At 41.0% G+C, this 13,962-nt stretch overlaps 1 protein-coding gene across 4 annotated transcripts in view; it reads right to left on the bottom strand.

Moving 5' to 3' along the window:
• Cdkl2 (cyclin dependent kinase like 2) overlaps nucleotides 1-13,962 on the bottom strand; it is a 37,546-nt gene that overhangs the window by 14,921 nt on the left and 8,663 nt on the right. For all 4 annotated transcript variants that reach the window (XM_052198574.1, XM_052198578.1, XM_052198577.1 and 1 more), the window contains exons 4-8: nucleotides 12,068-12,246; nucleotides 11,387-11,499; nucleotides 9,593-9,738; nucleotides 3,333-3,421; nucleotides 921-1,050 (exon numbers count right to left, since the gene is read on the bottom strand). In XM_052198574.1, the coding sequence (XP_052054534.1) occupies nucleotides 921-1,050; nucleotides 3,333-3,421; nucleotides 9,593-9,738; nucleotides 11,387-11,499; nucleotides 12,068-12,246 (657 nt within the window). The remainder of the gene's footprint in view (nucleotides 1-920; nucleotides 1,051-3,332; nucleotides 3,422-9,592; nucleotides 9,739-11,386; nucleotides 11,500-12,067; nucleotides 12,247-13,962) is intronic.

Below are 13,962 nucleotides of genomic sequence, written 5' to 3'. Positions count from 1 at the left end.
GATGCCCCGCTCTGCTGTAGCCCACCTAGCTAACCCCACCCGTGTGTTTAGTGACTGCCCTGCCTTATGACTGTCTCCAATGTGTGGCTATGACGATCTTACAGCAAAGCACGTCACGCAGGGTGACTCAAAGCCATGTTCTGGGCATGGTTTCTCGTCCTCAGCCCAGAGAACAGCACTCCCTTACATCCTTCAAGCCATGACTTTATGTAAGGTGATTGTCTAAGCAACCCTACGGCGCCTTCCAGTACCTGTTGAGCATTTAAAATATAATATATCATGGTTTGTTTGTTTTTTTAAAGTTACTGTCTATAGGAAAGACACTATCTTTTTATTTAGGTATTCTTTTGCAACCAAGTTGAAAGTTAACAATTTACTCAGTATTTTAAAACTTTAAAATCTTCTGGGGGTTGGAGAGATGGCTCAGCAGTTAAAAGCACTGACTGCTCTTCCGAAGGTCCTGAGTTCAAATCCTAGCAACCACATGGTGGCTCACAAACCATTCGTAATGAGATCCAACGCCCTCTGTCTTCTGGTGTGTCTAAAGACAGCTACAGTGTACTTATATATAATAATAAATAAATCTTTAATAAATAAATAAATAAATAAAATATTCATTATTGGGCTGGAGAGACTGCTCAGTGGTTAGAGCACTTGTTGCTCTGTAGAGGACCAGGGTTTGATCCCCAGCACCCAAATGGTGGTTCACAAACCATGAAATTCCAGTTCTACAGGATCCAATGCCCTCTTCTGACCCTCACAGGTCCCAAGCCTGTATGTGTTTCACATATACACAGGTTAAATACTCATGTAAAAAATAAAATGAATACATCTAATTTTTAAAAAACTTAAAAAAAAAAAACAACTTAAATCTTCATTATTTCCCCCACAGATTTAAACTGTAAAGCATAAACATTTACCTGCACCACAAGTGTTTTTCTTTCTTCACCTGAGGCATCATCTTTTTCTTTCTTTCTGTTTTGAGACTTTTTAGGTAAAGAATTATTCCTGGCATCTTTCTCTATTTTTAACTGCAATTCTTGAGAAAACCTATATAAAAGTATATTTCTCAATTAAAATACAATTAATGAGAAAGATAAACCTAGGAAAAACCTCAAGATAATTATTTAAAATTCAGTATTAAACTAATCCATTTTATTGAAAAGAGAAAACTCCCATCCCAGATGAATAGTTCCTAAGATTTTTCCCGTAGGCCTTCTTCGGGTGCGGGAGAGCCTGTCGGGAGCCTCGGCGTGAGCATGTGTGCACCAGCCTGTGAGCACAGCTGCTGGTAAGAAGTGCAGGGTGAGGCTGTGGCAGGCAGCTCACCAGGCACTGAGCAAAGCACCCCAGCTCCTGTGCTCCTCCCGGCCACTCACTCCCTTAAGGATGCCTGGAGTGAGGCAGGGAGAGGGTCAATTCTACTGATGAACGAACCCCTGCACATCTCTCTCGGCTTTCGGGACAAGAAGACAAGAACCACAGGCTGTCCTGGTTGTCCTAAGGGACGCACTCAAATGGTGGCCCAAATACCAGTCAAGCCACACACATCCTTCGCCTGAAGGTGAACAGGAAAAACATGCTTATTCCAGACGGCGATGTGGCAGATACTCTGCTTTGACAATGAATAAGGTGAGCTGCTCACTGCAAGGAAATCAACTGAAAATATTTCTGTAAACAATAAAATTCAATTTTCCATGTAAAAAACTACAATTCAGTTAACTTGGGATCTTAGAGGTCTTTCAATAGTTCAAAGATTTTCTGGTAAAATGGAGTATAATTTTTTATCTTATATAAAGAAACATACCTACATTTTTAAGGTCCACATAATTCAACATTACCAATATACTTCAAATGGTGAGAGTATATCATAGAAGTGTGCACAGAGAAGAAGACATCAGGTCAGAAGATCAGACATAGATTTAATGCAACAGAGAAAGCAGAGTTCATTGACATGGTTTAGATTTCATACTGCAGCCAGTCTTTTGGAAACCACTAGAGGGGACTGGAGAGAGTTTTCCACAGTGCTTGCTGCTTTCCAGAGGGCCCACACCAGATTCCCAGCAACTGCCTCTGGCAGGAACAACTGTCTAAACCTTCAGCTCCACAGCATCTAATACAATCTTCCAGCCCCTGTGGAGTATACACATATGACAGACACACACGACAAACACAGACACAGACACACAGACACACACACACACAGACACACACACAGACAGACACACACACACATTCAACATAAATATAAATAAAATAAACTTTAAATAAAGAAACTACTATAGTTAAGCATGACGTCATACACTTCTAAATCTCGGCAGCCTACAGGCCCAGGCAGGAGAAGCTGGGTACAGGCTACAGAGTGAGTTTCAGATCAGCTGAAGTACAATGCAAGACCCTTCCTTGAATATTAAAAAATAAAAACAAGGAAGGAAAAGAGTAACAGAGAAAAAAAGATAGAAGGAAAAAATTACAACTACCAAGCTCTGGTATACTATTTAAGTTTGACATAGAATCAAAGAATACTAAATTACCTCAAAAGACTATTAAAAATACACACATAAATTTGTTTCTTCAAACAAAAATAACATACAGAGTTCACAAATTAATATAAAAGCAAATGCGAGAATCCAGATGTCTTGTATTAAGCTAGAGTTTTTAGGAGATTTGCAAACTGGCAGAGCTTTAGGGCAGGAGAGAGCTCAGCAGCTAGGAACGCAGGCCGCTCTTACAGAAGCTGAGTTGGGTTGCCAGCACCAATGCAGGAGGCTCACCACTGCTTTTGGCTCCAGCACCACCTCTTCTGCCCTCTTGTGATCCCTGAGTGCCTTCCTTTGTGTGCACAGACAGATTCAGACACACATGGACACACATAATTAGATATATACATTATCCTACACACAGGTGTGATCAGCAATGCTAACACTAATGCCTGGATTAGCACCCGCAGCCACTGAGACAGCACGGACGTATCAAGGACCCAGCACGTCTGCAGCATAAGCTGGACCCCTGGGCCTGTGGTAGCATAAGTCTGGCAGCAACAAGAAATGTAACTGCACAGATACAGCAACACCACAGAGTTTAGTGACCTGAATGAATGGCCGGTGTCACCACATGAAGACAGAAAAGAGGCTGTTTCATGAAATCCAGCAGTTCCAGTTTAATAAACACAGGAACCACCTGGGGACTGCGTTCCTGCCAAGGGCGGGCAAATGGAGTAGGCTGCAGAAGGCTGGCATCCTGCAGAGGGAGTGACAACAAGGACAGTGGCTCTGGAGCCCTCCCTTTGACCCTGGTCCCTGCAGCCTGCAGAGCACAGGCCAGTACTGTACCTCTCAGCGAATCCATCCATTTGAAAGAAATCATGGTGTAGAAGGTCAGCACAGAACGGCCTTTTGTCTGGGTCAATGTGCAAGCATTTCTGAAAAATCAAGAACACATACAAGTCTTCTTCAAGAACAGAAGTCAGGGTTCTTCTTTACAGCTAGTAAACAGAATAAGGCACAAATTACAATAGTGGCCACCAGTGGTTTTCATATCACAAAAACAGACCCAGCATGCATTGAGTATCTACAAATGCAAATAAATGCACAAATTTCTAAGAAGCAGTGCAGTGTTTCCAAGAAAAAAACTTATTCTGGTCTCGAACTCTACTATCTGTCTATACGAGTACAGGCAGCAGCACCAAGTTAGACTTCACTTGTGGGGCTGTACAACACAACCTGGTTCCTTCAGCACAGTACAAAGTTTAAACAAAGGAGACTGCATAAGTATAAGAGTAACTGCTGGCTGTGGTGGTACATACTTGTTTTCCCAACACTTGGGAGACTGAGGAACGGGTTATAGGTTCAAGGCCAGCCTGGGTAGCTAGCATAACAACACCTTGTCCCAAAAACTCAAAAACATAAAACAAAACAAGCAAAAACATTAACCAATAGCAACTTAGAAATTATCCTGTTTTCAGTTTTTAAAAAATTATATTTATTGCCATGTGTCTGTGTATAGGTGTGTGTGTGTGTGTGGTATGTGCATTCATACGAGGCACAGTGCATTTGTGAGATCAGAGGACACCTGCAGGAGTTGGCCTTCTCCTTTCTCCATGTAGCTCCCAGGGACTGAACCTGGGAGGCTTCAGAGCTTTACCTGCACATCTATAGGTTTTCTTTATATTTGTGGTGCTTTGAATACGCTTAGCCACGGGGAGTGGCACTATTAGGAGGTGTGGCCTTTTAGCGGAAGTGTGTCAGTGCACAGGTGAGCTTTGAGGTCTTCAAGTTCTCAAGGCCTTCTCTTGGTTACCTGCAGAAGCCAGTCTCCTCCTGGCTGCCTTTGGCTCAAGATGTAGAGCTCTTGGGTTGGAGAGATGGCTCAGAGGTTAAGAGCCCTGACTGCTCTTTCAGAGGTCCTGAGTTCAATTCCCAGCAACCACATGGTGGCTCACAACCATCTGAAATGGGCCCAATGCCCTCTTCTGGTGTGTCTGAAGACAGCTATAGTACAGCTGTATAAATAAATATTATTTAAAAAAAAAACAAACTTTAAAAAAAAAGAAATGTTTGTTTGTTTGTTTTTTCATTTTTTGGTTGTGGTTTTATTGAGACAGGGTTTCTCTGTGTAGCCCTGGCTGTCCTGGAACTCACTCTAGACCAGACTGGCCTTGAACTCAGAAATCTGCCTGCCTCTGCCTTCCAGAGTGCTGGGATCACAGGCGTGCACCACCACTACCTGTCAAGAAATGTTTTCTAAAAAAGAATGGTGTAGAACTCTTGGCTCCTCCACCATCATGTCTTCCTGCACGCTGCCGTGCTTCCCACTGTGATGATAATGGACTGAACCTCTGAAGCTGTAAACCAGCCCCAAATCTTTGCCTTTATAAGAGTTGCCTTGGTAGCTGGGCACTGGTGGCGCACACCTGTGATCCCAGCACTCTGGGAGGCAGAGGCAGGTGGATTTCTGAGTTTGAGGCCAGCCTGGTCTACAGAGTGAGTTCCAGGACAGCCAGGGCTACACAGAGAAACTCTGTCTCGAAAAACAACAAAATCCAAAAAAACAAAAAAAAAAGAGTTGCCTTGGTCATGGTGTCTCTTCACAGCAACAAAACCCTAACTAAGAAAATATCCTAATTTAAATTAGCAAAGAAATTATAGCAGAACATGGTACTGCATGCCTTTAACTCAGCACTCACTGTTAATCCCAACTCTTTCAAGATTTTTTTTAAGATTTACTTGTTTATGTATGTGAGTACACTGTAGCTGTCTTCAGACACACCAAAGGAGGGTATTGGATCCTATTACAGATGGTTATGAGTCGCCAGGTTGGTAGGAATTGAACTTCTGAAAGAACAGCCAGTGCTCTTAACCACTGAGCCATTTCTCCAATGCCTATGAGACCAGGTCAGCTTGGCTTACATAGTGAGTTATAGGCCAGCCAAACTACATAGTAAAACTTTTTTTTTTTTTTTTGGTTCCAAGACAAGGCTTCTCTGTGTAGCCCTCTCACACTGTAGAACAGAAAGGCATCCAACTCAGATATCCACCTGCCTCTGCCTCCTCCTGAATGTTGGGATTAAAGGCATGTGCCACCACATACCAGATAACACCTTATACTGAAAGAAATACGAGAGAGAGCAGGGAGGGAAGGAGGGAAGAGAGAGAGAGAGGGAAGGAGGAAGGGAGGGAGTCTGAAGAGATGGCTCAGTGGTTAAGAGAAGTGAGTACTGTTCAGAGGACAACTGTTCTATCCCAACACCCACACGGCAATTCACAACCATCTGTAACTCTGGTACCAGGAAAACAATGTCCTCTTCCACCTTCACTGGGACTGAGCACACATGGTGCGTGCATAGATATACATGACAGAAAGACACCTGTAAACATAAAAATCTAAAAAAATTAAAATCAAAAGAATACTGAGCATGGTGACATACTGTTTTAATTCCAGCACTCAGGAGACACAAGCAGGTGGATCTCTGTGATCTGGAGGCCAACTTGGTGTACACAGAGTTGTACAGAGAGTTCCAAGACAGCCAGGGCTATACAGAGAGACCTTGTCTCAAAAAGCTAAAAACAAACAACAAACAAACAAATAAAACAACCTCCTCCAAACCAAAACAAAAAAACAAAAAAACAATTAAGCCTGGCAGTTATGGTGAATACCTTTAATCCCAGAACTCAGGAGGCAGAGGAAGGTGAATCTAAGCCAGCCTGGTCTACAGAGTGATTTCCAGAGAAACACTGCCTTAGGAAAAAAGAAAGAGAGAGAGAGAGAGAGAGAGAGAGAGAGAGAGAGAGAGAGAGAGAGAGAGAGAGAGAGAGAGAGAGAGAGAGAGAAAGAAGGAGGAGGAGGAGGAGGAGGAGGAGGAGGAGGAGGAAAAGGAGGAGGAGGAAGAGAAAGAGGAGGAGGAGGAGGAGGAAGAGGAGGGAGGGAGGGAAGGAGGAAGAAGATAGGGAGGAAGGGAGGAAGGGAGAAAGGAGAGGGAGGAAGGGAAGAGAGGGAGGGAGAGAAAACCAATTAAAACTTTGGCAACTGATTTTATGATCTGAAGAGATGATTATTTGCTAATTAGAAGTTAGCTGACACAAAGCCAGCTCAAGCGTGGCTGCACTGTCCCCAGTCTGCAGTGGCCAGAGGCAGGAGCACCATGCACACTGGAGGCAGCCTGGGCAGCACAGTGTCATGTCATCCCAACAGCAACAGAAGAGCACAACTCACAGCTTCTGTAAAGCCTTTAGAACATAAGCTACTGCAGAACAACCGGGAAGAGCCCTCTGTTGCTGCCTCTGTGCCAGGTGCTTCAAGCAGATGACCTCATTAAACAAGGTCTTGCTCCAATCCACTGAAATCCCTCAACACCAATAAAAACAGAACAGATTCTGTAGATACTTTTAAGTGATATGGTTGATGCTGAAACTTTTACTATATTTGCTTCAACACACTCCAAGAAAAAGTATTAGGTAGTGTGAAGTTAAACAAGATGATCAAAGAGTCAATCACTAGTAAAGTTAGATACAGAAGGCCTATCCTGCCCAACCCTTCCTGCTTTCTGTGCTACAAAGGTATATATCAGAGATTTGAGAGGGGCTCAGCAGTTAAGAGCACAGGGATCTAAGTTTGTTTCACAGCCTAGCCACATTCCCATATACCTCCAGACTCTGTGGGTACCATCACTAATGTGTACACACACACACACACACACACACACACACAAAACTAAAAGTAAAATAAATCTCTTTAAAATTCCAAAACAGTCAGGCAGTGGTGGTGTGCATGCCTTTAATCCCAGCACTCAGGAGGCAGAGGCAGGTGGATCTCTGTGATCTCAAGGCCAGTTTGGTCTACAGAACAGTTTCAGGACAACTAGGGCTACACAGAGACTCAGAAAAAAAAATCTAAAACAAAATGTTTTTAAGATTGTATGATTCTATATAATCCCAGTACTCTGGGAGGCAGAGGCAGGCAGATTTCTGAGTTCGAGGCCAGCCTGGTCTACAGAGTGAGTTCCAGGACAGCCAGGGCTATACAGAGAAACCCTGTCTCCAAAAAACCAAATTCAAAAATAAAAAAATAAAAAAAAAACAAAAAAAACAAAAACAAAAACCGAAAAAGACTGTATGATTCTAGGGGCTGGAGAGATGGCTCAGCAGTTAAGAGCACTGACTGACTGTTCTTCTGGAGGTCCTGAGTTCAATTCCCAGCAAACACATGGTGGCTCACAACCATCTGTAATGGGATCTGACACACTCTTCTGGTGTGTCTTAAGACAGCTACAGTGTAAGTACACTGTACATAAATAAAAATAAATAATATTTTTTAAAAAGATTGTATGATTCTAAAGGGATGTATAATAAGCAACAGTTTAAATTTTATTTCTCTTTTTAAAAATATAAAGATGGTCTCAGAAAAAAAAACAATTAGAGGATTAAAGAGAAGAGAAGACATGTATTATTCTATTAACTTACTATAATTCATCATTATCTCCAAGTGGGTGCATGTGATGTGTGGAAACACAGCACTCATGTGGAGAGTTTGTTTTTGTAATCACTCTGCACCTTGCATCTTTGAGACAGCCTCTCACTGAATCAGGAACTCACCAACTGGGCTGGGCTGCAGGGACCTCCCTGTCTCCCCAGCCCTCAGCTCCCTGACCCTGCATTGCTAGGGGAGTTACAGACACGCCCAGTGGCTTAGATTCCTTTCCTGTTTCTGTGATTTAAAATAGCAATTTAAGGGAAAGGGGGCTTATTTTAGCTCATAATTCAAGGCGTAGTACATCATGATGAAGAAGACAAGGCAGCAGGAGCCTGAAGCAGCCAACCATACATCCACAGTTGGAAGGGAGTAACAATGCATGTGTGCTAGTGCTGAGCTGCTTTTCCATTCTCACAGTCCAGGATCCCTGCCCAGGGAGTGCTGGCACCCACAGTGAGCGGGTCTTTTTACCTCAACTAATGTAGTCATCCTAGGCATGCTAAGAGACCCTCTTCCCAAATGATTCAGATGTTTCGAGTGTGACAGCACTAACCATCACCCCTGGCTTTTAAGCTAGGTATGGCACATACTTGGCTGACAGCCATCCTTCTAACCCCTATCTAAACTTTTCTTAGTGAGTTAAAGACATCAAAATCATCAAGTAAATGGATGCATGAGCCTGGCGTTTTAAGGATACTCTTTTGTAGGACCCTGAACAATTAGGAACAATAACTTTCTGAACTAACAATGTCAAAGAGTCAACTCTCAGAGACAAGGTAATGCAGTGGAAATCCTAGTTTTCTAAGCTACATACAAACAAAAGCAACAGTCATTTGTAAATTAGCTTCAACAAATCCAATGTCTAAGCAAAAAGTGTCGATAATAGCACTGACTATGAGCCTATGAATTTATGCCCAATTATTTACATTTATTTCTCTTTAGTTTTTATTTCTATTTAAAACAGTTTTTATGTTTTTAAATGAGAATGTTTTCAGACTTAGAACATGTTAGAAATGTTCTCTGAAATTTTAAGACAGATAAAAATTTCAGGCTCTGCAAGGCTTTGAACTCAAAGAACTATAAGCAACTAAGGAACGCTGAGAGCCAGAGAAACAGTTTTCCCCAAGGAAGAGGACATCGACTGGTTATTCAGTACCAAACGGTCAGCCCTAGAACCTAGAACCTCGTAACATTCTACAGACTAAGCAGGTTATATTTAGAAAGTATATATATATATATATATATATATATATATATATATATATATATGCATATAATAGCAATTAATTAAAAAGACGCCAAGAACTTCACAGAGAGCAAGGAAGACTCTGAGAGAGGAAAGGGAAGGGAGAAATGATGCAACTATATTATAATCTCAAAAAATAAAAGAAAAAGACTTAGGGCTTTTATTTCAGAAGTACCTCTGGTAATGTAACAAATTTAAACCTTTTCTTAGTGTACAAAATTTAAAACCATCTGAGGAAATTGTTGACCTAAAAGATCAATAGGAAAGCAGAAAGGAAGGGAGAAACAGAGACAGAGAGAAACAGAGTGAGAGACACACATGAGTCAGGTCTCTGTATTATACAAATGTCCTATCACAAAGAAAGAAAAGTGCAATCACCTTTGCTAAACTGATCACAACTTCAGGGAGCTTAGGATAACGGCTCTCGAGCGGTTCTGCTTCTGTGTCTTTGATCTCAGGCAACCTTACTCCAGCAAACACAGGATTTTTATAAAATAGCTCCTGGTGTCTTGGAATTAAATTACCTAGGAGAAAAAAAAAAAAAACAGCATGAGTGTTTGTCAGAACAGGTGACAGAAACAGTGGAGACAGGTGCCTGAGCGTCTCAGCAGATCAACCTAAGACAACCCTGCTAGCACAGTGGCACCTGGAAGTCTTTATAGGGTCTTGACGCAAGACAGCACAAGGAAATGAACACTGATTTTAAAACACCTTAATCTAAAAACTTAAATATAGCTATAAGCAGAATTAACTGTGAAGACATGGCAGGTAAAAGACATTTTGTGCCACTCCAGATGAAGTACTACAACTTTTAACAGGAAAATGTACCATCCTTCCCCAAAACAAAGAGTTTATAGTCACATGGACTGAATCTACTGCAGGTAAATCACTTCTTCCCTCTAAAAATTTAATTTTTGTTCAACAGACTGTGTAGCTATATCTAAGTTTAGATTTGAGCATTTTAACCTTTATCTCAATTTTAATACCTATTATATCTGAGCTGTATAGATGAAAAGTTAAATTTTATAAATCTTTTATACTAAAACTGTAAGTACTATATAAGTATACTATATGAAATAGTAAAAAGATTAATATATGCATTCAATATGGATGAAACCCCCGGTTCTTTCTCCCTCCTCCCTATGATAAACAGTCAAATAAAAATTCTACTGTAAGAAATCACATATTTCATAAATTCTTAATCTCAAAACTTTAAATTATTCTAAGGGTTTTCCTATTTTTCCATTTTAAAATCTATCTTAGAATATGAATTATATATTCTAACAAATGTAAGCCTCAGAGTCTAGCTTTAGAATTTCATCCAAAGCACTAAGGACAAAAAGTAAAATCTAGGAGTCAGGGCATGGTGATGACATCTGTGGTCGCAAACTTTGGGAGACTGATGCAATGAAGACTTAGACACTTAGGCAGAAGGATAGAGTTTGAGAACACCCTGCGCTTCAGTCAGTCCCTTGTCTCAGAAAACAAACAAACAAAAAAAAAAGCCCTAAAATGTATTGCTATCTTGTAAGTCTTTGTTTCTCTCATCTTCTCCTGGAGATGAAGTTAAGGATGAAGAGAAGAGCTGGATCTCACCAAATGCTCACTCAGGGGTAGAAGTGATGAGGGCATCTTTGCTGTTGAGGGGCTGGAGGTAAGAATGTTCAGATCCAGGCTCAGGTTTCTAGGATTTTCTGAGTTATTTTGAGTTCTCACTAAATTGCATTGTTATAATTTTTGCAACATTTTAAAATCAGCAGTGACTTTGAGCAACCTCAAGGTAGTTGATTGCATGCTAATAAAATCTTTGTTAATATAATTTTTAAATTTTCCTGCCTTTTAGATTTATAATTCTACTTAATTTCAGCAACCACCTCCTTCTCTCTTACACTGAGCAGTCTTGCTAGTGGGTCAGTGTGTATGTATGTGTGTGCACACATGAATGTGTGGATGTATGTAATGTGACTATAGCTATATGACTATAAAAGATGCATATAATATGTGCATATGTGTACATGTATGTATATGTGTGTTGTGTGTACATATGTGTATGTTTTCTATTGCTCCCTACCTTCGCCTAAAATAAGCATTATCTTTAATATATGAACTTAAAAAACAACACAAACAAAGAGAAAAATCTGTAAAATGTAAAGCACAGATGTATAATCTTACCTAAACATGTCATAATATGATGTAGCTGATCAATATCAGATTCCCCTGGAAACAGTGGTTGCCCCATAAGCATTTCAATGACCAGGCAACCAATGGCCCAGATATCAACAGCCCTGCAAGCAGAAAGTTACATGATGAAAGACATGGCATACTAACGTCTGCCCCGTGCCTGCATCTTCTACAGCACTTTACTAGGTTGTTATTTTTGGTTTTGAAAGGCATGGTAGTGCCAGGCGGTGGTGGCACCACCTCTAATCCCAGCACTCTAGGAGGCAGAGGCAGGCGGATTTCTGAGTTTGAGGCCAGCCTGGTCTACAGAGTGAGTTCCAGAACAGCCAGGGCTATACAGAGAAACCCTGTCTCAAACCACCTCCCCCCGCCTCCCCCTGAAAAAAAAGTCATGGTAGTAAGTCTTGTCACTTAAAGTTACTTCAAGCCTTCTATTTTAATAAGTGAGATTTCCAGAAACTCCGTATGATATTAAAGGAAAAAGATTATGAAAATCCTTACAAGAACTGTAAGCATCTTAAAGAATTTTCAAGGACAAAGCACTGGGGACCATTACAACTCATTTAGTAACACTGAGCCCGGACCTCCCTTTCATTGTTAAGCGGATCATTTATTACAAACGCATCCCACTTTTTAACAGTCAGCGTCCTCGCCTGCATTCCTGACTCTTACTTGCCATACTTGACGTCGCCAACCAGCAGTTCTGGAGCTCTGTACCACCGGGTAGCCACGTAGTCAGTGTAAACCTCCCCTGGAGCCGCCAATGTCCGTGCAAACCCAAAGTCACATAATTTTATAACGCCAGACTGGGAGACTAATATATTCTCAGGCTTTATATCTCTGTGTATGATCTAAGACAAAACATCCACAGAGCATAAGATGTTAAATAAAAAATAATTTATTGGGGTATTTGCCACAAGCAGTACCAGAATAGAAGACATAGAAAGTTGTTCTAGGGCTTAAAGTCCTGGGCCCGAGTGGGACAAAAGAGAACATTGATGTCTCGAGCATCTGCTAAACTAGTATTTTATACTGAGTAAAGCTCATTATCATTAACCAACAGATCAACTCTCAGTTAATCACTACTGTCAAGACTAAAAAGTAAACTGGTTTTTGAAAACTAAGAATAGTCAAGGAAAATGCATGGAAGAGATAAGCTCTGTGATAGGTTTCACTACACTAATCCCTTAGCAAACACTTGACCATGTATGTGTCAGGCACTATACAAACTATTTTACGTACTTTAACTTATTGTATCCACACAACCCTGAAACGGGTACTATTACACTATCCCCTTGTAGAAGTCTAGGAATGAATAGCTAAACCATACAAGTTTGAAGAGAAAGGGGTACAGAATCCATTCTCCTGGGTCATCCAAGCCAAACCAATGTTACACCTTGTGATGGATTGACACACAGCTCACACAGCTTGAGAGCTTGCAGAGATTAAAGAAAAATGATTAGTGTTCTGATGGGAAGCTGGAGGCTGGCCCTAAATTCTTAGGAGAATGTTTTACTGACCATCTTGAGGGCAGGGGCGGGGTGGGTGGTATGTGCCTGAACACATGGTAGTTTGAGTTATTATTTTTCAAACTCTGTACATTTTTTTCAAATTATTTATTTTTATTTTATTTACATTGCTGTTTTGCCTGCAAGATGTCTATATGAGGGTGTCAGATTCCCTGGAACTGTGAGCTGCCATGTGGGTGTTGGGAATTAAACTCCGGTCCTCAGGAAGAGCAGCCAGTGCTCTTAACAGCTGAGCTATCTCCTAGCCCCAAATCAGTACGTTTTTAACCAAAAATCTGTCCCAGAACTTTGAGATCCACTAAAACAAGTTTAAGTAGAAAAAAATAAAATCAAACATTGCATAGGTACAGGAATGCACTAAACACAAAAGCAATCAGTATTAAAACCCCACACCTTGAAGGCAGTGCATAGTTAAATACGGGCTGATCATTCACAAGGGTATAAAATAAAGGGAAAGAGAAGCATATACAAGCAGCATACGTTGGAATGGTCTTCAACAGAAAGCAAGCCAATGGTGGCCAGGTGGTGGTGGTGCACACCTCTAATGCCAGCACTCAGTGGGCAGAGGCAGGAGGATCTCTGAATTGAAGGCCAGCCTGGTCTAAAGAGTGAATTCCAGGACAGCCAAGGCTATATGGAGAAACTCTGTCTTGGAAAACAAACAAACAAACAAAAAACAAGGGAAAGAAGACAAACAAATGAACAAAGTCAATGACAGGGATAGATACTGGTTTTATTGGCAATCCTTAGCACAGATGAATAGAGTCTAGCCACCCATAATTAAGCATTTCAGCCTCACTAGGAAGAAACTGTCTTTTTAAAAACTTTACTTTTTTTGAGACTACAAGCACATACTTTCCTCCCTCCCATCCTTCCATTATACTCTCCCTTGCTCTCTTTCAAATGTAGGACCCCTTTCTCATTAATTGTTGTTACATATATTTCTAAATACAACCTGCTTAGTCTGTATGTTTGTTTTGGATTCACCAATGTCCTTGCAATGTGTGTGTCAGTTAAGACTGTCAACTAGAAGGGATT

Source organism: Apodemus sylvaticus, chromosome 11 (assembly GCF_947179515.1).
Source record: "Apodemus sylvaticus chromosome 11, mApoSyl1.1, whole genome shotgun sequence".
NCBI classification, from domain to species: Eukaryota; Metazoa; Chordata; class Mammalia; order Rodentia; family Muridae; genus Apodemus; species Apodemus sylvaticus.
This window is presented reverse-complemented; position numbering and strand designations above follow the sequence as displayed.